Raw genomic sequence first — 27,816 nt, 5'->3', positions numbered from 1 at the left:
CAGCTACAGCAGGAGCAGAGGAGAATACGAGGCGGCGGCCATGTTCCCGGAGTCCTATAATACCGGACACCTCTCTGTTACACTATCTCCCCCTGGTGGCCGCCGGCAGCTGCTGCAGCTAGAGGGCGCGCTGTACACACTGCATGACGTCACACGGTAATAAGCCGTCACTAGGGGGAGAAATATATGTTACTGTGGCCCGGTGGCCATGTTGTTGTGGCCCAGACTGCGGTGTTTCCTCTCCTCTTCCCCCTGCCTGGGCCAGCAGATCGCTGGGGGCTCCTGTCACTCAGGTAATCCCCCCTTGGAGCAGCAGCAGCGGGTTACATACCTCCCAATATGACCCTCTCCTGGAGGGACAGAATGCTCTGCTTCTGGGCTTACCTCTTACTGTATGATTGCCAGCACCTGTGTTGCACAGGTTAATGTATAGGAAAGGTGTTCAGCCAGGGCCGGACTGGCCATCTGGCACTTCTGGCAAATGCCAGAAGGGCCGATGGCCACGTGGGCCGGTCCAGCGATCACTGAGACGCGCTGCCGCTCAGTCCGGCGGCAGCGTGTCTCAGCTGTCAGGAGAGCGCCCGCCAGCACGGCTGTGTCTGGCGCGGCGCGTATAGCGGACTTCAAAGCAGCAGCCGCTGGTTCGTGAGCCAATCAGAGCTCGCGGACCGGCAGCCAATCAGAAGCCGCCGGTCCGCGAGCTCTGATTGGCTCACGAACCGGCGGCTGGTTTGAACGCTATACGCCACCACGCCAGACACAGCCGCGCTGGCGAGCGCCCCGCGCTCTCACCCCCGGCGCACTCACCCCCGTCCCTCACAGCCCGGAGGAGGAGGAGCAGCAGCAGTGCAGCAGTGGTAAGCAGCTGCAGCACTGGCTGCTGTGGGGGCAATTGTATATCTGGCACTGTGGGGGCAATTGGCTGGCACTGTGGGGCATTTGTATACCTGGCACTGTGGGGACAATTGTTTAAATGGCACTGTGGGGCATTTGTATACCTAGCACTGTGGGGACAATTGTTTAAATGGCACTGTGGGGACATCTGTATACCTGGCACTGTGGGGGCATTTGTATACCTGGCACTGTGGGGGCATCTGTATACCTGGCACTGTGGGGGCATTTGTATACCTGGCACTGTGGGGGCATTTGTATACCTGGCACTGTGGGGGCATTTGTATACCTGGCACTGTGGGGGCATTTGTATACCTGGCACTGCACTATCGGGGGCATATAATGTAAATTTCGGCTCATACCGGGTGCTGTAATGTGAATTTTGGCTCATACGGTGTGGTATAATGTGAAAGGGGCAGCAGTACTAGATAGTATAAGGGGTCCTACTATTGTGGTGCATAATGCGTATAAGGGGTGTATGGTGTGGTAAACGACACTGAATGCCACGCCCCATTTTGAGTGGCTACGCCCCCTTTTTGGGGCGCGCGCTTAATTACAAACCTCACATTTCCATACCCCCACTTAAAAATGTACACTTCAACCACTGGTTGTGTATATTTTAATAGAGAATGATGTACGCTTGTATGTTGTTAGAATATTAATTATATTTGTAGAACATAGACTAATAAGTGGGAGGAGTCAGGGATAGTAAGGGGAGGAGTCACAGAGGTGGGCCTGTGTGCTTTAAAAATGCCAGGGCCTATTTTTAGTCCCAGTCCGGCCCTGTGTTCAGCACAGGTGCTGGCAATCATTTATTAAGAGTGAAGTCCCGGAGCAGAGCATTCTGTCCCTCCTGGAGAGGGCCATGTTGGGAGATATGGAGTGTCAGCTCCTAGGGTGAGGCTGCTGCCCACTCTGTGTGTATTATACAGGGGGAGCAGCCTGTGGTGTCCTCTTGTTGTTGTTGTTATTATTATTATTATAATACAGGCGAAGCAGCCTGTGGTGTCCTGTTGTTGTTGTTGTTGTTATTATTGTACAGGCGAAGCAGCCTGTGGTGTCCTGTTGTTGGTAGTAGTATTATTATTATTATACAGGAGGAGCAGCCTGTGAAGTCCTGTTGGTATTATTATACAGGAGGAGCAGCCTGTGGTGTCCTGTTATTATTATACAGGAGAAGCAGCCTGTGGTGTCCTGTTTTTAGTATTATTATTATTATTATTATTATTATTATACAGGAGAAGCAGCCTGTGGTGTCCTGTTTTTAGTATTATTATTATTATTATTATTATTATTATTATTATTATTATTATTATAATACAGGAGGAGCAGCCTGTGGTGTCATTAATAATAATATTATTATTATTATTATATTGGTGGAGCAGCCTGTGGTGTCCTAATATTATTATACAGGGGGTGCTGCCTGTGGTATCCTGTTATTATTATTATACAGGGGGAGCTGCCTGTGGTGTCCTGGTGTAATTATTATACAGGGGGAGCAGCCTGTGGTGTCCTGGTGTTATTATTATACAGGGGGAGCGGCCTGTGGTTTCCTGTTATTATTATTATACAGGGGGAGCAGCCTGTGGTGTCCTGTTGTTATTATTATACAGGGGGAGCAGCCTGTGGTGTCCTGTTTTTAGTATTATTATTATTATTATTATTATTATTATACAGGGGGAGCGGCCTGTGTTGTTGTTGTTGTTGTTGTTGTTGTTATTTTTATTATTATTATACAGGAGTAGCATCCTGTGGTGTGTTGTTGTTGTTGTTGTTGTTGTTGTTGTTGTTAGTATTATACAGGAGGAGAAGCCTGTGCTGTCCTGTTGTTAGTATTAGTATTACAGGTTGAGTCTCCCTTATCCAAAATGCTTGGGACCAGAGGAATTTTGGATATCGGATTTTTCCGTAGTTTGGAATAATTGCATACCATAATGAGATATTAGGGTGATGGGACCTAAATCTAAGCACAGAATGCATTTATGTCACATATACATCTTATACACACAGCCTAAAGGTAATTTTAGCCAATACTTTTAAAAACTTTGTGCATTAAACAAAGTGTGTGTACATTCACGCAATTCATTTATGTTTCATATACACCTTATGCACACAGCCTGAAGGTCATTAAATACAATATTTTTAATAACTGAGTATTAAACAAAGTTTGTGTACATTGAGCCATCAAAAAACAAAGGTTTCACTATCTCAGTCTCACTCAAAAAAGTCTGTATTTCGGAATATTCCGTATTTCGGAATATTTGGATATGGGATACTCAACCTGTATTATTATACAGGAGAAGCAGCCTGTGGTGTCCTGTTGTTAGTATTATTATTATTATTCTACAGGAGGAGCAGCCTGTGGAGTCCTGTTGGTATTATTATACAGGAGGAGCAGCCTGTGGTGTCCTATTATTATTATTTTCTCTAACGTCCTAGTGGATGCTGGGGACTCCGTCAGGACCATGGGGAATAGCGGCTCCGCAGGAGACAGGGCACAAAAAGTAAGCTTTTAGGATCACATGGTGTGTACTGGCTCCTCCCCCTATGACCCTCCTCCAAGCCTCAGTTAGGTTTTTGTGCCCGTCCGAGCAGGGTGCAATCTAGGTGGCTCTCTTAAAGAGTTGCTTAGAAAAAGTTTTTAGGTTCTTTATTTTCAGTGAGTCCTGCTGGCAACAGGCTCACTGCATCGAGGGACTTAGGGGAGAGAAGTGAACTCACTTGCGTGCAGGATGGATTGGCTTCTTAGGCTACTGGACACCATTAGCTCCAGAGGGAGTCGGAACACAGGTCTCGCCCTGGGGTTCGTCCCGGAGCCGCGCCGCCGACCCCCCTTGCAGATGCTGAAGATTGAAGAGGTCCGGAACCAGGCGGCAGAAGACTTTCAGTCTTCATCAGGTAGCGCACAGCACTGCAGCTGTGCGCCATTGTTGTCAGCACACTTCACACAACGGTCACGGAGGGTGCAGGGCGCGGGGGGGGGGCGCCCTGGGCAGCAATGTATAATACCTGTATGGCGAAAAATACATCACATATAGCCCTTGAGGCTATATGGATGTATTTAACCCCTGCCAGATATCACAGACTCCGGAGAAGAAGCCCACCGAAAAGGGGGCGGGGCCTATTCTCCTCAGCACACAGCGCCATTTTCCCTCACAGAAATGCTGGTGGGAAGGCTCCCATGCTCTCCCCTGCACTGCACTACAGAAACAGGGTTAAAACAGAGAGGGGGGGCACTGATTTGGCGATATGAATATATATATTAAAATGCTATAAGGGAGGAACACTTATATAAAGGTTGTCCCTGTATAATTATAGCGTTTTGGTGTGTGCTGGCAAACTCTCCCTCTGTCTCCCCAAAGGGCTAGTGGCTCCTGTCCTCTATCAGAGCATTCCCTATGTGTGTGCTGTATGTCGGTACGTGTGTGTCGACATGTATGAGGAAAATGTTGGTGAGGAGGCGGAGCAAATTGCCTGTAATGGTGATGTCACTCTCTAGGGAGTCGACACCGGAATGGATGGCTTATTTATGGAATTACGTGATAATGTCAACACGCTGCAAGCCGGTTGACGACATGAGACGGCCGGCGAACAAATTAGTACCTGTCCAGGCGTCTCAAACACCGTCAGGGGCTGTAAAACGCCCATTTACCTCAGTCGGTCGACACAGACCCAGACACGGACACTGATTTCAGTGTCGACGGTGAAGAAACAAACGTATTTTCCTTTAGGGCCACACGTTAAGGGCAATGAAGGAGGTGTTACATATTTCTGATACTACAAGTACCACAAAAAAGGGTGTTATGTGGGATGTGAAAAAACTACCTGTAGTTTTTCCTGAATCAGATAAATTAAATGAAGTGTGTGAGATGCGTGGGTTTCCCCCGATAGCAAATTATTGGCGGTATACCGTTTCCCGCCAGAAGTTAGGGCGCGTTGGGAAACACCCCTTAGGGTGGATAAGGCGCTCACATGCTTATCAGAACAAGTGGCGGTACCATCTACAGATAGGGCCGTACTTAAGGAGCCAGCTGATAGGAGGCTGGAAAATATCCTAAAAAGTATACACACACATGCTGGTGTTATACTGCGACCAGCGATCGCCTCAGCCTGGATGTGCAGAGCTGAGGTGGCTTGGTCGGATTCCCTGACTAAAAATATTGATACCCTTGACAGGGACAGTATTTTATTGACTATAGAGCATTTAAAGGATGCATTTCTATATATGCGAGATGCGCAGAGGGATATTTGCACTCTGGCATCAAGAGTAAATGCGATGTCCATATCTGCAAGAAGATGTTTATGGACATGACAGTGGTCAGGTGATGCAGATTCCAAACGGCACAAAGATGTATTGCCGTATAAAGGGGAGGAATTATTTGGGGTCGGTCCATGGGACCTGGTGGCCACGGCAACTGCTGGAAAATCCACAGTTTTTTACCCTAAGTCACATCTCTGCAGAAAAAGACACCGTCTTTTCAGCCTCAGTCCTTTCGTCCCTATAAGAGTCATATCTGCCCAGGGATAGAGGAAAGGGAAGAAGACTGCAGCAGGCAGCCCATTCCCAGGAACAGAAGCCCTCCACCGCTTCTACCAAGTTCTCAGCATGACGCTGGGACCGTACAGGACCCCTGGATCCTACAAGTAGTATCCAAGGGGTACAGATTGGAATGTCGAGACGTTTCCCCCTCGCAGGTTCCTGTAGTCTGCTGTACCAATGTCTCCCTCCGACAGGGAGGCAGTATTGAAAACAATTCACAAGCTGTATTCCCAGCAGGTGATAATAAAATTACCCCTCCTACAACAAGGAAAGGGGTATTATTCCACACTATATGGTGGTACTGAAGCCAGAAGGCTAGGTGAGACCTATTCTAAATCTGAAATATTTGAACACTTACAAAGGTTCAAATCCAGATGCAGTCACTCAGAGCAGTGATAGCGAACCGGGAAGAAGGGGACTATATGGTGTCCCGGGACATCAGGGATGCTTACCTCCATGTCCCAAAATTTGCCTTTCTCACCAAGGGTACCTCAGGTTCGTGGTACAGAACTGTCACTATCAGTTTCAGACGATGCCGTTGGATTGTCCAAGGCACACTGGGTCCTTACCAAGGTAATGACCGAAATGAGGATTCGTCTTCAAAGAAAATGGACGACCTCCTGATAAGAACAAGGTCCAGAGAACAGTTGGAGGTCGAAGTAGCACTATCTCAAGTAGTTCTACGACAGCACGGGTGGATTCTAAATATTCCAAAACCGCAGTTGTTCCGACGACACGTCTGCTGGTCCTAGGGATGATTCTGGACACAGTCCAGAAAAAGGTGTTTCTCCCAGAGGAGAAAGCCAGGGAGTTATCCGAGCTAATCGGGATCCTCCTAAAACCAGGAAAAGTGTCAGTGCATCATTGCACAAGAGTCCTGGTAAAAATGGTGGCTTATTACGAAGCGATTCCATTCGGCAGATTTCACGCAAGAACTCTTCAGTGGGATTTGCTGGACAAATGGTCCGGATCGCATCTTCAGATGCATCAGCGGATAACCCTATATCCAAGGACAAGGGTGTCTCTCCTGTGGTGATTACAGAGTTCTCATCTTCTAGAGGGCCGCAGATTCGGCATTCAGGATTGGATGCTGGTGACCACGGAGGCCAGCCTGAGAGGCTGGGGAGCAGTCACACAGGGAAAAAATTTCCAGGGAGTGTGATCAAGTCTGGAGAATTCTCTCCACATAAATATACTGGAGCTAAGAGCAAATTTATAATGCTCTAAGCTTAGCAAGACCTCTGCTTCAAGGTCAGCCGGTATTGATCCAGTGGGATAACATCACGGCAGTCGCCCACGTAAACAGAAAGGGCGGCACAAGAAGCAGGAGGGCAGTGGCAAAACTGCAAGGATTTTTCGCTAGGCGGAAAATCATGTGATAGCACTGTCAGCAGTGTTCATTCCGGGAGTGGACGACTGGGAAGCAGACTTCCTCAGCAGGCACGACCTCCACCCGGGAGAGTGGGAACTTCATCGGGAAGTTTTCCGCATGATTGTGAACCGTTGGGAAAGACCAAAGGTGGACATGATGGCGTCCCGCCCGAACAAAAAACGGGACAGGTATTGCGCCAGGTCACGAGACCTTCAGGCGATAGCTGTGGACGTCCTGGTAACACCGTGGGTGTAACAGTCGGTGTATGTGTTCCCTCCTCTGCTTCTCATAACCAAGGTATTGAGAATTATAAGACGTAGAGGAGTAAGAACTATACTCGTGGCTCCGGATTGGCCAAGAGGGACTTGGTACCCGGAACTTCAAGAGATGCTCACAGAGGACTAATGGCCTCGGGAGCTAAGAAGGGACTTGCTTCAGCAAGTACCATGTCTGTTCCAAGACTTACCGCGGCTGCGTTTGACGGCATGGCGGTTGAACGCCGGATCCTAAGGGAAAAGGCATATCGGAAGAGGTCATACCTACCCTGGTCAAAGCCAGGAAGGAGGTGACCGCACAACGTTATCACCACATGTGGTGAAAATATGTTGCGTGGGTGAGGCCAGGAAGGCCCCACGAAGAAATTTCAACTAGGTCGATTTCTGCACTTCCTGCAAACAGGAGTGTCTATGAGCCTCAAATTGGGGTCCATTAAGGTTCAAGTTTCGGCCCTGTAGATTTTCTTCCAGAAAGAATTGGCTTCGGTTCCTGAAGTCCAGACGTTTGTCAAGGGAGTATTGCATATACAGCCCCTTTTGTGCCTCCAGTGGCACCGTGGGATCTCAACGTAGTGTTGGGATTCCTCAAATCATATTGGTTTGAACCGCTCAAATCTGTGGATTTGAAATATCTCACATGGAAAGTGACCATGCTGTTGGCCCTGGCCTCGGCCAGGCGATTGTCAAAATTGGCGGCTTTGTCTTACAAAAGCCCATATTTAATTTTCCATTCGGACAGGGCAGAACTGCGGACTTGTCCCCAGTTTCTTCCTAAGGTGGTGTCAGCGTTTCAACTGAAACAACCTATTGTGGTGCCTGCGGCTACTAGGGACTTGGAGGACTCCAAGTTGCTAGACGTTGTCAGGGCCCTGAAGAAAAAAAAAAAAAAAAAAAAATATATATATATATATATATATATATATATATATATAATTCCAGGACGGCTGGAGTCAGAAAGTTTGACTTGCTGTTTATATTGTATGCACCCAAAAAGCTGGGTGCTCCTGCTTCTAAGCAGACTATTGCTCGTTGGATTTGTAGTACAATTCAGCTTGCACATTCTGTGGCAGGCCTGCCACAGCCAAAATCTGTAAATGCCCATTCCACAAGGAAGGTGGGCTCATCTTGGGCGGCTGCCCGAGGGGTCTCGGCTTTACAACTTTGCCGAGCAGCTACGTGGTCAGGGGGGAACACGTTTGTAAAATTCTACAAATTTGATACCCTGGCTGAGGAGGACCTGGAGTTTCTCTCATTCGGTGCTGCAGAGTCATCCGCACTCTCCCGCCCGTTTGGGAGCTTTGGTATAATCCCCATGGTCCTGACGGAGTCCCCAGCATCCACTAGGACGTTAGAGAAAATAAGATTTTACTTACCGATAAATCTATTTCTCGTAGTCCGTAGTGGATGCTGGGCGCCCATCCCAAGTGCGGATTGTCTGCATTACTTGTACATAATTATTGTTACAAAAATCGGGTTGTTATTGTTGTGGGCCATCTTTTCAGAGGCTCCTTCGTTGTTATCATACTGTTAACTGGGTTCAAATCACAGGTTGTACGGTGTGATTGGTGTGGCTGGTATGAGTCTTACCCGGGATTCAAGATCCTTCCTTATTGTGTACGCTCGTCCGGGCACAGTACCTAACTGAGGCTTGGAGGAGGGTCATAGGGGGAGGAGCCAGTACACACCATGTGATCCTAAAAGCTTACATTTTGTGCCCTGTCTCCTGCGGAGCCGCTATTCCCCATGGTCCTGACGGAGTCCCCAGCATCCACTACGGACTACGAGAAATAGATTTATCGGTAAGTAAAATCTTATTATTATTATTATTATTATTATTATTATTATTCAGGAGGAGCAGCCTGTGTGTCATTATTATTATTATTATTATTATTATACAGGTGGAGCAGCCTGTGGTGTCCTAATATTATTATACAGGGGGTGCTGCCTGTGGTATCCTGTTATTATTATACAGGGGGAGCTGCCTGTGGTGTCCTGGTGTAATTATTATACAGGGGGAGCAGCCTGTGGTGTCCTGGTGTTATTATACAGGGGGAGCGGCTTGTGGTTTCCTGGTATTATTATTATACAGGGGGAGCGGCCTGTGGTTTCCTGGTATTATTATTATACAGGTGGAGCAGCCTGTGGTGTCCTGTTATTAGTATACAGGGGGAGCAGCCTGTGGTGTCCTGTTGTTGTTGTTGTTGTTGTTATTATTATTATTATACAGGGGGAGCGGCCTGTGTTGTTGTTGTTATTTTTATTATTATTATACAGGAGTAGCATCCTGTGGTGTCTTGTTGTTGTTGTTGTTGTTATTAGTATTATACAGGAGGAGAAGCCTGTGCTGTCCTGTTGTTAGTATTAGTATTATTATTATACAGGAGAAGCAGCCTGTGGTGTCCTGTTGTTAGTATTATTATTCTACAGGAGGAGCAGCCTGTGGAGTCCTGTTGGTATTATTATACAGGAGGAGCAGCCTGTGGTGTCCTAATATTATTATTATTATTATTATTATTATTATTATTATTATTATTATTCAGGAGGAGCAGCCTGTGTGTCTATTATTATTATTATTATTATTATTATTATTATTATTATTATTATACAGGTGGAGCAGCCTGTGGTGTCCTAATATTATTATACAGGGGGTGCTGCCTGTAGTATCTTGTTGTTGTTGTTGTTGTTGTTATTATTATTATACAGGAGGAGCAGCCTGTGGTGTCTTGTTGTTGATAATAATAATAATAATAATAACAACAACAACAACAACAAGACACCACAGGCTGCTCCACCTGTATAATAATAATAATAATAACACCAGGACACCACAGGCTGCTCCCCCTGCATAATAATAATAATAATAATATTATTATTATTATTATTATACAGGGGGAGCAGCCTGTGGTGTCCTGGTCTTATTATTATATAGGAGGAGCAGCCTGTGGTGTCCTGTTGTTGTTGTTGTTGTTGTTGTTATTATTATTATAATACAGAGGGAGTAGCCTTTGGTGTCCTGTTGTTGTTGTTGTTGTTGTTGTTATTATTATTATTATTATTATACAGGGGGAGCATCCTGTGGTGTGTTATTATTATTAGACAGTAGGAGCAGCCGGTGGTGTACTGTTGTTGTTGTTGTTGTTGTTGTTGTTGTTGTTGTTGTTATTATTATTAACAACCTTATTATTATTATTATTATTATTATGATGCAGGAAAAACAGCTTGTGGTGTTGTCTTATTACTATTGTACAGGGGGAGCAGACTATGGTGTGTTTGTTATTATTATTATTATTATACAGGGGGAGCAGCCTGTGGTGTCATGATATTTTTGTTGTTATTATACAGGGGGAGTAGACTGTGGTGTCCTGTTTTTTTTAAATTATTATTATTATTATTATACAGGGGGAGCAGCCTGTGGTGTCCTGTTGTTGTTGTTGTTGTTGTTATTATTATTATTATTATTATTATTATTATACAGAGGGAGTAGCCTTTGGTGTCCTGTTGTTGTTGTTGTTGTTGTTGTTGTTGTTGTTGTTGTTGTTGTTATTATTATTATTATTATTATACAGGGGGAGTATCCTGTGGTGTGTTATTATTATTATTATACAGTAGGAGCAGCCGGTGGTGTACTGTTGTTGTTGTTGTTGTTGTTGTTGTTGTTATTATTATTATTAACAACCTTATTATTATTATTATTATTATTATGCAGGAAAAACAGCTTGTGGTGTTGTCTTATTACTATTGTACAGGGGGAGCAGACTATGGTGTGTTTGTTGTTGTTGTTATTATTATTATTATTATTATTATACAGGGGGAGCAGCCTGTGGTGTCATGATATTTTTGTTGTTATTATACAGGGGGAGTAGACTGTGGTGTCCTGTTTTTTTAAATTATTATTATTATTATACAGGGGGAGCAGCGTGTGGTGTCCTGTTGTTGTTGTTGTTGATGATATTATTATTATTGTTGTACAGGGGGAGCGGCCTGTGGTGTCCTGTTGTTATTGTTATTATTATTATACAGGGGGAGCAGCCTGTGGTGTCCTGTTGTTGTTGTTGTTGTTGTTGTTATTATACAGGAGGAGCAGCCTGTGGTGTCCTGTTGTTGTTGTTGTTGTTGTTGTTATTATTATTATAATACAGGGGGAGCAGCCTGTGGTGTCCTGTTATTATTGCTGCATGTCCATCGGGAATCTGTGTAATGGAATAATGTATCCTATATCTATGCGAGGAATGGTAACACATGGGCTGTGGGGCAGGAATCATTCCTAGAACCTGTATTGTACATAATAGAAATACATCTGCTTTAACAGAAATACTCACCAGCACCCCCCTTCTGATTATACGTGTATGTTATCTGTATGTCTCTAGGAAATAGAGTGAATAGTCCACTGGTTCCCAGACTTTGTTGAATCACAGCGCCCTAGACTATCATTTATTTTTTTCATGGCACCCCTTGGCCATAAGTTTCAAATTTAGAAAAAATTGTTAAAGTAAATTGTGCCTCTCTGCCACCCTTAGGGTCAGTCATGTGATTGTCCGCATGTGTTATGATTGGAAGCCACAAGCACTAGTTTTGCCTGTCCCTTTAACCGTAAATAATTTGATTTGGTCCTGGACCACCAACCCTGCAAGAGCTCTGCAGCACCCAAGGGTGCATAGGCACACAGTTTGCAAACCACTGGGATACTGGTATTTATATCCGATATAATTGTGTGTCCAGGAGGAATAAGCCCCTGGCCAGGAGGATTTGTGTAACATTATTCAATGCAGCATTATGTGACGGCCGCTGAGGAGTCTGGGTCACAGGAACCTCTGACAGACACTGAACAGTAATCTATGGCTGGGGGGAAAGAGGAGACTTACTGATGTGTATTATATGTGTTATATTATATGTGTTATATTTATTCCCAGTCACTCCAGCTGTGAGAAGGCAGAGTCTTTATTACAGATCACATGTTCTGTATTCACTGATTCACTGAGGATGGATACGGACAGGAGTCACAAGACTGAGAGGATAATAAATATCATCCTGGAGATTATTTAGCTGCTAACTGGGGAGGTGAGGGGATCTGGGAGTGTCAGGGTGACATCACATATATATATAGGAATAATACAGGAACATGACTGGGTGGGGTGAGGGTATCAGGGAGTGTCATAGTGACATCACTTATATCTATAGTAATAATACAGGGACATGACTGGGGAGGTGAGGGTATCTGGGAACATCTCAGTGATATCACATATATCTATAGTAATAATACAGGGACATGACTGGGGAGGTGACGGGATCTGGGAGCATCACAGTGACGTCCCTTATATCTATAGTAATAATACAGAGCTAAGACTGGGGAGGTAAGGGGATCTGGGAGCGTCACAATTACATCACTTATATCTATAGTAATAATACAGGGACATGACTGGGGAGGTGAGGGGATCTGGGAGTGTTGCAGTGATGTCACATCTATAGTAATAATACAGGGACATGACTGGGGAGGCGAGGGGATCTGGGAATGTCACAGTGATGTCACATCTATAGTAACAATACAGGGACATGACTAGGGAGGTGAGGGGAACTTTAAGTGTCACATTGACATCACTTATGTCTATAGTAATAATACAGGGACATGACTGGGGAGGTGAGCGGATCAGGGAGTGTAATTTTGACATCATATATCTATATTAATAATGCAGGGACATGACTGGGGAGGTGAGGGGGTATTGGAGCATCACAGTGACGTCAGTTATATCTGTAGTAATAATACAGGGATATGACCGGTGGATGTGAGGGGATCTGAAAGCATCACAGTGACATCACTTATATCTGTAGTAATAATACAGGGACATGACTGGGGAGGTGAGGGGATCTGGGAGTGTCACAGTGACATCACTTATATCTATAGTAATAACGCAGGGACATGGCTGGGGAGGTGAGGGGATCTAGGAGTGTATGCAGTGATATTTGGTGTCTCTCCCAATGGTTGCGGGTTGATGGATAGACAGTGTCTAGTTAGACATCATAGACAGATATTAGGTCGACAGGGTCAGAAGGTCGACAGGGTCAAAAGTTCGACATGAAAATCGTTGACACAAAAAAGGTAGACACCATGTTTTTTGCATTTTTGTGGTTTGTGTGGATAGTTTTCTCATCTGGGACCCTCAATTGTAGAAAAGCATACCTTCGCGGGGCTCGCTGCGCTCTCCATGCTTCGGGCTCGGGGCTCTCTGCGCTCGCCACAAGGTTTATGTCCAACTCTATGCCAACATAGATATGTCTGTCTAACATATGTCTGTCTATTGACTGTCTAACTAGACACTGTCTATCAACCGGATACCTCCCCCGATACACAGGAACACACAGTAGTGAAGAAGACATCTGGTGAGTGTGAGACACCCAGCAGCCATCCCCGTGTATCAGGAGGACTAAGCAGGACCCAGAGACCCATCACGGTGCCTCCACCTCACTCACTGATACATGAGAGACACAATGACCAGAAGATCCTGCAACTCACCAACAAGATCATTCAGCTGCTGACTGGGGAGGTGACTGCTGGAAATGGGGCATTATACAGTAACACCAGGGGATGTGTCTGGGTGGTCACTGGAGAGGTGACTGCTGGGAATGGGACATTATACAGTAACACCAGGGGATGTGTCTGGGTGATGACTGGAGAGGTGCCTGCTGGGAATGGGACATTATACAGTAACACCAGGGGATGTGTCTGGGTGGTCACTGGAGAGGTGACTGACGGAAATTGAGCATTATACAGCAACACCGGGGGATGTGTCTGGGTGATGGCTGGAGAGGTGACTGCTGGGAATGGGACATTATACAGTAACACCAGGGGATGTGTCTGGGTGATGGCTGGAGAGGTGACTGCAGGGAATGGGGCATTATACAGTTACACGGGGGACGTGTCTGGGAGATGACTGGAGAGGTGACTGCCGGGATTGTGGCATTATACATTAACACCGGGGGACGTGTCTGGGTGATGACTGGAGAGGTGACTGCTGGGAATGGGCATTATACAGTAACACCGGGGGACGTGTCTGGGTGATGACTGGGGAGGTGACTGCTGGGAATGGGACATTATACAGTAACACCGGGGGACGTGTCTGGGTGATGACTGCATCACTGTGTGTGTCGGGTGCCTATAAGGTGTCAGGATGTCACTGTCTATGTCTCCATGCAGGAGGGGGATTATATAGAGGAATACAGGGGTCTGTACAAGGACGTGATGATGGAGAATCACTGGCCCCTCACATCACTGGGTAAGAGGAGACTGTCATGTATTGTACAGGGGAGAGCAGGTATGGGGGCCCCTATATACACACATCATCTGATAATCACATATATACACTGTACTCAATCACTGTGTGTCTCCTACAGATGGACCCAGTAACAGAGATACCCCAGAGAGATGTCCCCGTCCCCTGTATTCCCAGGAATGTACAGAGGAGAATTACAGGACCCCACAGGAGGATCAGGTAGGTGGTATATAGGGTCTCACCAATATACTATTGTACACTAAAGACATAATTGTATTGTGCTGTTTGTTCTCGCTTAATGTTATTAGACATAATTACGCTATTGTTTTATTTTTTCTTGGGGTCATTTAGAGTGAAAACCTGACTAATATAAAGGCAGAAGATATAGAGGGAGAAGAAGAGATGTATGTGACTTATATAAAGGCAGAAGATATAGAGGGAGAAGAAGAGACATATGTGACTGATATAAAGGCAGAAGATATAGAGGGAGAAGAAGAGACGTATGTGACTGATATAAAGGCAGAAGATACAGAGGGAGAAGAAGAGACGTATGTGACTGATATAAAGGGAGAAGATACAGAGGGAGAAGAAGAGACGTATGTGACTGATATGAAGGCAGAAGATATAGAGGGAGAAGAAGAGACGTATGTGAGGGGTGATCAGCAGTGTAAGGAGGAGGAGATCCCTACAGATATCGGCACAGGTGAGTAATAATCACTTCTTACAAAAAAGAGTCACATATTCTCCTTGCTCAGTGACTACAGCAATCTCTTATCCTACACCCTCCTTTATCAGTATTGACTAATAAGGGAAATGTATCTGACAAGTGGGGGAGTCAGGAGCCATCAGCCCCTATTATACTCCTGCTCTCCCCTCACATCATGTCACTGTGTGTTACCAGCCCAGAGATCTGAACTGTCTCCTCCCCACACTCTCTGGTGTATCTCATACATCAGGAGCCATCAGCCCCTATTATACTCCTGCTCTCCCCCTCACATCGTGTCACTGTGTGGTACCAGCCCAGAGATCTGACCAGTCTCCTCCCCACACTCTCTGGTGTATCTCATTTATCAGGAGCCATCAGCCCCTATTATACTCCTGCTCTCCCACTCACATCATGACACTGTGTATTACCAGCCCAGAGATCTGACCAGTCTTCTCCCCACACTCCCTGGTGTATCTTGTACATCAGGAGACATCAGCCCCTATTATACTCCTGCTCTCCTCCTTACATCATGTCACTGTGTGTTACCAGCCCAGAGATCTGACCAGTCTCCCCCCACACTCTCTGGTGTATCTTGTACATCAGGAGACATCAGCCCCTATTACACTCCTGCTCTCCCCCTCACATCATGTCACTGTGTGTTACCAGCCCAGAGATCTGACCAGTCTCCACCCACACTCTCTGGTGTATCTCGTACATCAGGAGCCATCGGCCCCTATTATACTCCTGCTCTCCCCCTCACATCATGTCACTGTGTGTTACCAGCCCAGAGATCTGACCAGTCTCCTCCCCACACTCCCTGGTGTATCTCATACATCAGCCCCTATTATACTCCTCTCTCCCTCACATCATGTCACTGTGTGTTACCAGCCCAGAGATCTGACCAGTCTGCTCACTACACTCTCTGGTGTATCTCATACATCAGGAGTCATCAGCCCTTATTATACTCCTGCTCTCCCACTCACATCATGTCACTGTGTGTTACCAGCCCAGAGATCTGACCAGTCTCCTCCCCACACTCTCAGGTGTATCTCATACATCAGGAGAAATCAGCCCCTATTATACTCCTGCTCTCCCCTCACATCATGTCACTGTGTTACCAGCCCAGAAATCTGACCAGTCTCTTCCCCGCACTCTCAGGTGTATCTCATACATCAGGAGAAATCAGCCCCTATTATACTCCTGCTCTCCCCTCACATCATGTCACTGTGTTACCAGCCCAGAAATCTGACCAGTCTCCTCCCCGCACTCTCTGGTGTATCTCATACATCAGGAGACATCATCCCCTATTATACTCCTGCTCTCTCCCTCACATCATGTCACTGTGTATTACCAGCCCAGATATCTGACCAGTCTTCTCCCCACACTCTCTGGTGTATCTCATACATCAGGTGCCATCAGCCCCTATTATACTCCTGCTCTCCCCTCACATCATGTCACTGTGTGTTACCAGCCCAGAGATCTGACCAGTCTCCCCTCCACACTCTCTGGTGTAACTCATACATCAGTAGAAGTTGGGTCTGTCAGTGGGATGACTCCCCTTGTGACCTTGTTAATAAATGTAGCTATGCACCACCCCATGTGACATTACCAGTATCTTACTGGTTTAATAATACCTGATTGTTTAGTTATATACTATAATAGGTAAGCAAACTATTATGTGATTCCCCTCACCCTATGCATACACTCACCACCACCACCACACACACGTCATTGTCTCGTACACAGCACTTTAACCACAAACCTGTCATTGTGTAGTTAGTACCTACCCTCCAGGCTCTGATTGAAGGCTCTGTGTACTGATGCTCTTTATCCCATGACCTGTCTCTGTATCCTGCTCTGCCCTTATGCGTCTCTTACTTTCTGCTGCTTCCCATGATTCTGTGTTGCTGATCACTTCTCTCCTGTTGCCCTTCCCCATCAATACTGGTCTACACTGCCTTGATCATCATTGAGACTCTAGCTGCCCAGGGACTTATAGATTCTCCCCCATTGGTTCTGCTACCTTTTGCCCACTTGGAGAACATGATGTAATGTAGCCCATGGCTGTGACACAGTACTCATGTAGGCCACATCTCTTCGGCTTCCAAGGCTCTAGTAGTTGCGTGTGTGTGTGTGAGGGCAGTGTATGGGCATCGTGACTTGGCTTTGACACTGGTTAATGTCTATTGGTGTAGGATGTTGTGTACTGTGCTACTTTGCCTGAATGCTAAGTTGAAGAAAAAGAAAACATACGGCCAACAGGGTTCTTTAATTTGAGTACATACAGAGGTCCTTCTGCTAAGAAAAGGCTTGAGGCTTGCACCATCCAACAACCTCAACGAATTCCAGACATTCATTGACCTTCAAAAGCTCACACGGATACTAAGTTTAAATAAATTATTCTATAAACATAAATCAGACCTGATGAGTTAGCTGGTAGAGCAGACCCATGTACATACTGATCTAAAAGAGAAGGGCTTCAGCCGTGCAATGGAGGAAAGAGAAGCACTTAGAACTTGAAAGAACATCACAACATTGTGATCGAACCCACAGTTAAGGTAGGGGGAATTGTCATCATGGACAAGGAAAGGTATAACCAAGGCATGTATGAACTCTTCAAAAAGACCCAACATAAGATTTCAAAAGAGAACTAGAACATTACCTTCTTGAAAGCCAAAGAGAAGGAGTTCTGGACAAGTCTGAATATAATATAATGACCTTAAACAACAGTATCCCAGGTTACCTGTCTTTTATTTCCTTCCCAAAATACATAAAAGCCATGACTACCCGCTCGGACGACAAGTTGTGCCAGAAATTGGTTCACTTTACACAAAGCTTTCCGAATACATTGTCACCATCAACAACTGCTGGTAGCGATATAAACCAGCCATTTAAGGGACACCACTGAAACATTGGAGATTCTCAACAACATCGAATAGGAAGACAAGTTTATTCTTGTCTCCTTTAATATCAATCACTCTACTCCTGTATGGAGCATGAGAAAGGAGGTGCAGCAATAGAATGCATTATTGAAACACAATCTAACATCCCATTCTGACTTTGTTCTCAAGGGCATCCACTTCATTCTTCATCCCAATAATTTTTAGTATGGCAACTCCCACTATCACCGAGTTTGCGGCACAGCTCTGGGGACCAAATTTGCCCCTAGCTATGCAAACCTATTTATTGTTAAGTGGAAGCCAGACGTCATTTGGAATAAAAACCCATTTAAGGATGACATACTCACATGGAGACACTGCATGATGATGATATCATTATGATCTGGAGAAGAACCACGCATCAACTGGAGTAATTCATTTAATACATCAACAGCAGCAACTTAGAATTTAAAACGTTTAGCCCATACACCATTGAGGTCCTTGACCTTACCATATACATAGAAGAAGGTTCTGTTCAAACAAAACCCTTCACCAAACCAGTTGATTGCCACAACTTCATTCCACCATAAGTAATCATCACAAGAATTAAAAAAGAAGATGCAAGAAGGGCAATTTAAGAGGATGTGGAGAAACTATTCCAAGAAAGAGGTTTTTATAAAACAGATTGACAGCAAAATACCTAGAATTTTCTTTTACAATCAAGAACAAGTGGATTAAACAATCCATGAAGCAAGTATAGAAAGAAAAGAAAGATGAGGACGGACAACCACTCTTTGTTACAGAGTACAACGATCAACACAAAGTAGAGAAGATTGAGAAAACACTGGCCCCTTCTATTGAAGGATGACTTACTAAAATCAATGCTTCATAACGAACAATAATTTGAATTTAGAAAAGCACCAGAGTCATGTCACAAGTCATCTCCCACTGGGGGAAGAAGAATGCCAAGAGCAGACTGAACGAAGGTGATCCCGGCTTCTGTCACTGTAATAGATGCAGGGTTTACAAGACCAGTGGAAAAAGACATACTGCATCCACACAAGAATAAACCTCACACACAACCAGGAAGGAATGTCAGATTAAGGAAAAACTGCGTTGCAACTGTAAAGGGGTCAGTTGCCTCCTATCATGTCCTTGCGGCCGCACCATGTGGAGATTAAGCCTGAGGTTAGGAGAACATACCAGGAGTATTGAGAAGAAGCGTGTAACCTGTAGAGACTCTGAACACTTCAGCACCTGTCACATGACCCCAGCCTCCTATCATTCCAAGCCATCAAAGTAGTGATGCCCTCTTGGAGAGCAGGGGGCTACATTGAGACTATGGGGGTCATTCTGAGTTGATCGTAGCCGTGCTAAATTGAACACAGCTACGATCATCTTCCCTGACTTGGGAGGGGACCCCCAGAACAAGGCTAGTCCGCCCCGCATGTCAGTCCGCCCCCCCCCCCCCTGCTCAAGTACTTGTGGAGTAACTCCCGGCCAGCGCAGTTCCTGCGGCTGGCTGGAAGTTGATCGTTGCTGCACCTAGTCGCAGCGGCTGCGTTTGACGCCTCCCGGCTGCGTTGGCCAGACCGCGCCCCCATAACGGCAGCCAAATGCCGCCCCCTCCCGCCCAGCGACCGGCGCACTATGGCGCCGGCGCATGCACAGTTCCGACCCAATCGCTGCGCTGCGATAAATTGCAGCGAGGCGACGGGTCGGAATGACCCCCTATGTCTAAAGAAGAACGTAAATGGATATACAGCATAAACACTGTAGTACCAAGGGGCCTAAATATAAACTTTGAGATGTCCAACTTCATAAAGGAAATGATAGCGGCAGCTCCAGCAGAAAATTTACTAAAACTTCTAAAAGTGAAAAAAGAGGTATTATTGGGGGGTCATTCCGACCCAATCGCTCGCTGCAGTTTATTGCAGCAATCGGGTCAGATATGCGCCGACACACGCTGGACGGCCAAAGGCCGTTCCGTAGCGATCGCCTCTGCCTGGTTGGGAGGGGGCTGGATGGTGGGGTTAAGGCGGGGTCTGGCCAACGCAGGCGTGGCCAGACTGTTGAGGGGGTGGGGCAAGGTGGCTGTGTGATGTCACACGAAGCTGCTGCGACCCAGGCAGCGAAGAGGTTTTCCTGGCCACCCGCAGGAGCTGCGCTGGCCGGGAGTTACTCCTGAAATGCAAAAGCATCACCGATGTGCAATGCTTTTACATTTCTGCGGGGGAGGGGGGGCTGGCATTGACATGCGGGGCGGACTAGCCCTGTGCTGGGCGTCCCCCCGCATGTCTGAGTGCCTGATCGTAGCTGTGCTAAATTTAGCACAGCTACGATCAACTCGGAATGACCCCCATTGCCCATAGCAACAATCAGATTATTTCTATCATTCTTAGGATGCAATATTTATATAGCCCGCTTCTCCAGCAGGAGTCAAAGTCTTTGCTTCTGAGGAAGCTGGGGTACAGCAACCCAGTGAAACGCATTGCGGTAACCAAATCATGGATTATAATCACAGGAACTCTTGATCTTCTAGCTCCTTATCACCATTATTTGGATTTATTTATGGACATCAAACATTCTCCAGTGTAAACCTTCCTGCTGTTTGCACCAACTCAAGGACACCCCTGGAGCACAATCAGGTCATCCCTGTTACCAACTGACTTCTTACAGTTATTGGGGGCTGCATCTTTCTGTCCAAGTCAGCAATCAGAAGTGAATCTTGGAGTAATCTGGAGAAGGCCCTTAGTACGCTGGATTTAGTATTACAGTAAGTAGAAAATCACAGAGAGAGAAAAGCCTAGAGAGGACCATAAGCCTAATGCATGGTCGCTGCAGTCATTTTGGATAATGTATTCCACGGGTTATATATGCCACCCATGAAAGGTACCAGGTGAGCCGTCTAGGGCGCACTACGTAGGGTTACTCTCTGTGGAATAGGTCACACCTAGAAGAGACGTCACAACATGGGTTGATTATACAGGACCTCGAGAGACTTAACTCGGTCACACCTTTACATTCTCATTCAGATTATTAGCATGTACTCTACTTAGAAAATATATTTTATTCCATACTCAATGACCAATTCTTATTGTACAAAAGTTTACTGTGTTCCAGGTTTTCTTTATTATATGGAAGTCCATGGCCACCTGGTAGGACTCACCCATATTCACTAGTTATCAGTGAAAAGGTGAAACTCATTAACCTTATTGAGTGACTGCACAAACTTAGAAATATGCTCATACACCCCCTGCAAGATCAACACATGGCCCTGACAAAGCCTAGCACCATTGGTTGGGCGAAGCACGTTGAATTCCCACACACAAGGAACCGGGAAGCAGCACTCGGCAGGAGAATCCTCGCCACATCGAGGATCCTTTACCCACAGCCTCATGCGTAGGCATCCCAATCGCAGCACAGAATCGGAAACAGGGTCTGAGAGTTTTAGAGGGCGTTCCCGTGAGGTTACAGAGTGTGAAGCCGAAGCGGGGGTCACACACAATTCTGCGTTCACGTAAGTGGGCGATTTGTAACAACTGCGCAAGCACGAGAAGTTCAGGAAACCCCTAAACAAGTGAATGCACAAAGATGCTGTCGTGAATGGGACAAATAGTTTGGAAATTGAAACAAATAATGTCTATTACCATTTTCCTGAGTCTTGGGAACTGGGTGAAAGTTCCCTCTTGGGTTTTATCTAGGGTTGACCAACTCCTGGGCTAGTGAAAATAGCCTAGATCCCTACAGGTCTGCTCTACATGTTTAGGAGGACATGTTGTCCTAATTTGGCATGGAAAGATGGTGTTTATTTTGGCTGAAAAAAATGGGCTTCATTGTGGAGAGAAAGCAGATGTGGAAGCCAGATAACATCTCATTATTATGAACCTCGGTCCCAGTGCCCAAACCTACAGTGTCTTCATGGGCCTAGTGTCTGAGATTTGTGTGCACCTAACATCTATGCTCCCCAGTGGACTAGGGGTTTACATGTAAGTAGAGAAATCCCAAGGGCACCGTACCTGTTCTAGAGGGAGAAGCTGCGGTAGGGAGCATTGTATAGCTCCCTTGCTTCCCACCACTGCTGGCCTCTGCTTATATCTTGACTTTCACTACTAGCCGCTATTCTCAGTTCTTATCTGTCCGTTTCACGCAATCTTCTTGCTTGATCTCACCTTCTTCTGGCCTCTTATGCATCCACCAGGACTCTTACTCCTATTAGTTCTTTCTTTAAGTGCTTCCACCGGACTGAGCTCTACAACAAGCATGGCTACTCTAGTTAGCTTTCTTCTGTCAGTGCCTCCGATTTCATCCCAGGGAGGCCATGTGTGAAATGAGTAGGAGAACAGCACCTCCATCTGCTGGGCTACCCTGGCAATCTGATGGAGACCTTCCACACTCTCAAAAACTCTCCTTGTTTCCTTTCTTCTCCAGTGTTATGTTTATGAATGTGAAATGTGGCACACCCAAAGTTTTCCACATGGGACTAGGGGTGTGATCAATTGTGGACTAATTATGTTTTTGTTGTGGGATACTTTGTTAACTATTTTATTTCTACCAGATGGATGTAATACAAGGAACACCTCGGAGGGACATCTCATTTGGTCTCCAGATTTTAAATTAGAAGAGAAGAACATTACACAAGGGTCTTCAGAAGAAAACCAGATTACCTTAAATATACATCCAGCATTTCGCAGTGCAACTATATCATCTGATCCTTCTATTCTTGAGGAATTTCCACCTGGTTACTCACATAGTACATATCATAGCGGTGATGCAATCATTTCCTCTTCTGATTGCGGGAATAGTTTTACACGTAAACTTGTTAGACATGAGAGAAGTCACACAGGTGAGAAGCCATTTACATGTTCTGAGTGTGGGAAATGTTTTACGCAGAAATCATCTCTTGTTACACATCAGAGACGTCACACAGGTGAGAGGCCATTTCCATGTTCTCAGTGTGGGAAATGTTTCACACAGAAATCAGCTCTTGGTAGACACCAAAGAACTCATACAGGTGATAAACTATTTACATGTTCTCAGTGTGGGAAATATTTTACAAGCGAGTCAGGTCTTGTTAGACATGAGAGATGTCACACAGGTGAGAAACCATTTCCATGCCCTGTGTGTGGGAAATGTTTTACAGATAAATCATATCTTGTTAGACATCAGAGAAGTCACACAGGTGAGAGACCATTTCCATGTACTCAGTGTGGGAAATGTTTTACACGGAATTCACATCTTGTTAGACATCAGAGATGTCACACAGGAAAGAAACAATTTCCTTGTTCCCAGTGTGCAAAATGTTTTACAAACAAATCAGTTCTTGTTAGACATGAAGCACGTCACAGACAAATTGAGAAACAATTTCCATGTACTGAATGTGGGAAATGTTTCACTTTTAAATCAGGTCTTTCTGTACATCAGAGAAGTCACACAGGTGAGAGGCCATTTTTGTGTTCTGACTGTGGGAAATGTTTTACACGTAAGTCAGATGTTGTTATACATAAGAGAAGTCACACAGGTGAGAGGCCATTTCCATGTTCTCAGTGTGGGAAATGTTTTACACGGAAATCACATCTTGTTAGACATCTGCGATGTCACACAGGAGAGAAACCATTTTCGTGCTCTGAGTGTGGGAAATGTTTTACACTTAAATCAGATCTTGCTAGACACGAGAGACGTCACAGAGGGGAGTAGCAATTTACAGGTTCTGAGTGTGGGAAATATTTTACACTTAATTCAGATCTTGTTGATACGTAAGTAGAGAAGTCACACATGTTCTTAGTGTTGGAAAAGTTTTATACAGAAATTTCAGCCATCTTGTGCGTGTGCAGTTGCTACTCTGAGTAAGAATTTACAACAGTTCATGCCCCATTGAAGCTTAGAATCTAAATTCCATATCGCACACCAGGTTCCATTTTTGACAGAAGCTACTTAATCTAGCAGTCTGCTTTTGAACTGTGCGGGAGGAAGCCAGAGTAACCCGTGGTAACCCCATGCAAGTATGGAGAGAGCAAATAAACGCCACACAAATAGGGTCTTGGTGGGAATCACTCCTGAGACTTCAGTGCACTAAGACATCAATTCTAACCACTATGCCACCATGCATAGTAAAAGTAGTGACTTTTGTATCTAATGAAAACACATTGTACGGAGTGTACTCAGTAGTGGTGTAGGCAGTGGGATCAAAAGCTTCCTCTAACAGAAAACCTGTCTCAAGTGGTGTCTCCAGGGTGAAAGGAGCTCAGCCTTATCCATTACTAGGAAAACAGGCTAAGATGCCATGCAGGCAAAACAAGGTAGGGGACATTCCTGAGCCAGAGAGTGGGGCTACACTGCACAGGGTATAGCTCTGGCCTGACTCCTGCATGCACCATGGTAGATAGAAGGGGGAGGAGCAGCTGCAAGTTGACCACCACCCAGCCTGTAATATAAGGTTAGGGGGGGGTTACTGTTATTGTTTTCTGTGTGCAGATCTGTATCTAACGCTATGCATACATTATAGCCTGCTTTGCGTGCGACCCTGCATGTGTGAGAGCCTGCTGTGACCCTCTGCATACCTTAACTAACAATGGATACAGCTCTTTGCTAGGCTGAAAGAACCTTCATGATAATACATCCTGTTCATTAAGAACCAGTGACTTCACTAAGGGTGCAGCCTATACAGTTACTAGGAACCAGTGACATCACTGAGAGTGCAGCCTATCCAGTCACTAGGAGCCAGTGACATCACTGAGAGTGCAGCCTATCTATTCACTAGGAACCAATGACATCTCTGAGAGTGCAGCCTATCCAGTCACTAGGAAGTAGTTACATCACTGAGAGTGCAGCCTATCCAGTTACTAGGAGCCAGTGACATCACTGAGAGTGCAGCCTATCCAGTTACTAGGTGCCAGTGACATCACTGAGAGTGCAGCCTACCCAGTCACTAGGAACCAATGACATTGCTGAGAGTGCAGCCTATCCAGTTACTAGGAACCAGTGACATCGTTGAGAGTGCAGCTTATCCAGTTACTAGGAGCCAGTGACATCACTGAGAGTGCAGCCTATCCAGTTACTAGGTGCCAGTGACATCACTGAGAGTGCAGCCTACCCAGTCACTAGGAACCAATGACATTGCTGAGAGTGCAGCCTATCCAGTTACTAGGAACCAGTGACATCGTTGAGAGTGCAGCTTATCCAGTCACTAGGAGCCAGTGACATCACTGAGAGTGCAGCCTATCCAGTCACTAGGTGCCAGTGACATCACTGAGAGTGCAGCCTACCCAGTCACTAGGGACCAATGACATCGCTGAGGTATTATGAAAACATTGCTGTGGTATAAATAATGCACCCACAGTAGCCGCCTGCGCTGTGTGTTGGTGACTGTGCTGTAAGTGATGTGATGCTGGGATCTATGTAACACCTTGTACATTAGACTATTTGTATATTATATGTGTAGTTGCCATTTCTCTGACGTCCTAGTGGATGCTGGGAACTCCATAAGGACCATGGGGAATAGACTGGCTCCGCAGGAGACTGGGCACTCTAAAAGAAAGATTAGGTACTATCTGGTGTGCACTGGCTCCTCCCTCTATGCCCCTCCTCCAGACCTCAGTTAGAATCTGTGCCCGGCCAGAGCTGGATGCACCTAGTGGGCTCTCCTGAGCTTGCTAGAAAAGAAAGTATTTAAGTTTTTTATTTTCAGTGAGATCTGCTGGCAACAGACTCACTGCTACGTGGGACTGAGGGGAGAGAAGCAAACCTACCTGCTTGCAGCTAGCTTGTGCTTCTAAGGCTACTGGACACCATTAGCTCCAGAGGGTTCGAACACAGGGCCCGACCTCGATCGTCCGTTCCCGGAGCCGCGCCGCCGTCCCCCTTGCAGAGCCAGAAGACAGAAGAAAACGGATGAAATCGGCGGCAGAAGACTCCGGTCTTCATTAAGGTAGCACACAGCACTGCAGCTGTGCGCCATTGCTCCCACAGCGCACCACACACTCCGGTCACTGTTTGGTGGGGGGGGGGGGGTGCGCCCTGGGCAGTAATTAGATTACCTTTTGGCACAATATGCACATAATACAGTTTATAAAACTGTATATGTGCAAAAAACCCCGCCATTAACTTTATGCAAAATGCGGGAGAAGCCGGCCACTGAGGGAGTGGGGCCTTCTTCCTCAGCACACCAGCGTCATTTTCTCTTCACAGCTCCGCTGGAAGGAAGCTCCCCAGGCTCTCCCCTGCAGTATCCTGGTACACAAAGGGTGGAAAGAGAGGGGGGGGGCACATAAATTTAGGCACAAAAATTTGTATATACAGCAGCTACTGGGTAAACACTGAGTTAGAGTGTAATCCCTGGGTTATATAGCGCTGGGGTGTGTGCTGGCATACTCTCTCTCGGTCTCTCCAAAGGGCCTTGTGGGGGAACTGTCTTCAAATAGAGCACCCCCTGTGTGTGTGGTGTGTCGGTACGCGTGTGTCGACATGTCTGGGTAAAAGGCTCCTCTAAGGAGGTGATAGAGCGGATATGTGTGTGAGAGGGTGTCTCCGTCGACAACGCCGACACCTGTTTGGATATGTGTAAGTGCTAAGGTGAATTTATTGCACAAAAGGTTAGGGAACAGACTGGAAATCTACCCAGGTCTGTCCCTATGTCACAGAGACATTCAGAGTCTCTCAATGCTCACTATCCACAATACAAACACTGGTATCGACACAGAGTTTAACTCCACTGTCGACTACGATAATGCAAAGTTACAGCCAAGATGGCTGAACGGTATTCAATATATGATTATTGTAATAAAAGATGATTTGCATATCACTGATGACTCATCTGTCCCTGACACGAGAGTCCACATGTTAAGGGGAAGAATGCTGAGGTAAATTTCCCTCCTCTCATGAGGAAAAAGAGCGGGAATCTCCAGACAAGAGACGGCAGCTTCCCACAAGAGAATTCTCAGACTGTATCCTTTCCCCACTAGGGCCAGGATGTGTTGAGAATCTAGGGTGTCCTGTTTGCACAGACGGTAGCACTAGCTATTCTCAGGGATCCTGCAGATTGCGTGCACGTTCTAGTATACTACCCAGACCGGCGATTGTGTCGGCATGGGTTTATAGCGCGGTGGCAGCGTGGACAGGTACCTTATAAGCAGATATTGAGACCCTAGTATGCATATAGATATAAATATATTAAAGATGCTGTCTTAAGTGATAGATAGATAGATAATTATAAAGCATGCCCAAAGAGACATGAGTATACTGGGTCCTAGAGTCAAAGCTATGTCGATTTCTGCTTGACGTGTCCTATTGAATATGCATTGGACAGATGATGCCAACTTTAGAGGCATATGGAAGGCTGAGGATTGTGTGGAGAGGGGTTCTCGGGCCTGGTCTTCACAGCTATAGCTGGTAATTCTGATATTTTGCCTTATATTCCTGCACAGCCTGGGAAAGCATGACATTATTAAATGCAGCTTTTCGAATAAAGAAACAAGAAAGTCCGAGGTGCGTCCTTTCTTGCAGAGCCGGGGGTAGAGGAAAGAAGCTGCACAACACAGCTAGTCCCCAGGAACAGAAGTCCTCCCCGGCCTCTACAAAAATCCACCGCATGTCGCTGGGGCTCCACAGGCGGAGCTAGGCCCGGTGGGGGCACGCCTTCGTAAGTTCAGCCACAAGTGGGTTCACTCCCTGTTAGATCCCTGGGCAATAGATATTGTGTCTCAGGGATACAAGCTGGACTGTGAGAAGAGGCCCCCTCACCGACGGCCCTGCGGGCTTCCCCCCAAGAGAGGGAGCCAGTGTTAACTGCAATTCACAACAATTCACAAATTGTATCTTCAACAGGTGGTGGTCAAGGGTCCCCTCCTTCAACAAGAGGGTGTTATTATTCGACCATGTTGTAATCCCGAA

At 46.0% G+C, this 27,816-nt stretch overlaps 1 protein-coding gene across 3 annotated transcripts; it reads left to right on the top strand.

The window, feature by feature from the left end:
- Positions 1 to 134: 134 nt before the first annotated feature.
- LOC135054483 (zinc finger protein OZF-like) lies at positions 135 to 25,417 on the top strand. 3 transcript variants are annotated; one of them, XM_063957588.1, is made up of 6 exons: positions 135 to 293; positions 13,426 to 13,617; positions 14,268 to 14,346; positions 14,465 to 14,562; positions 14,695 to 15,046; positions 22,487 to 25,417. In XM_063957588.1, the coding sequence occupies exons 1-6, from the start codon at positions 144 to 146 to the stop codon at positions 23,623 to 23,625; spliced, it is 2,010 nt and encodes a 669-aa protein (XP_063813658.1). In that variant the 5' UTR covers positions 135 to 143; the 3' UTR covers positions 23,626 to 25,417. The 3 variants fall into 3 exon arrangements, with proteins under 3 accessions (XP_063813658.1, XP_063813659.1, XP_063813660.1); XM_063957589.1 differs by having other exon boundaries at positions 166 to 293; positions 13,388 to 13,617; XM_063957590.1 differs by lacking the exons at positions 13,426 to 13,617; positions 14,268 to 14,346 and having other exon boundaries at positions 166 to 293.
- The last annotated feature ends 2,399 nt before the right edge of the window (positions 25,418 to 27,816 follow it).

Source organism: Pseudophryne corroboree, chromosome 3 (genome assembly GCF_028390025.1).
Source record: "Pseudophryne corroboree isolate aPseCor3 chromosome 3, aPseCor3.hap2, whole genome shotgun sequence".
Taxonomy (NCBI): domain Eukaryota; kingdom Metazoa; phylum Chordata; class Amphibia; order Anura; family Myobatrachidae; genus Pseudophryne; species Pseudophryne corroboree.
The sequence above is the reverse complement of the archived record's forward strand: the minus strand, read 5'-3'. Positions and strand labels throughout refer to the sequence as shown.

Excerpts from the sequence above, each read along its gene's own strand:
- LOC135054483 (XM_063957588.1), top strand. The coding sequence starts at position 144 with ATGACGTCACACGGTAATAAGCCGTCACTAGGGGGAGAAATATATGTT. Across the intron at positions 294-13,425 it reads TGGGGGCTCCTGTCACTCAG|GAACACACAGTAGTGAAGAA; the intron begins GTAATCCCCCCT and ends CCCGATACACAG. Across the intron at positions 15,047-22,486 it reads CCCTACAGATATCGGCACAG|ATGGATGTAATACAAGGAAC; the intron begins GTGAGTAATAAT and ends TATTTCTACCAG.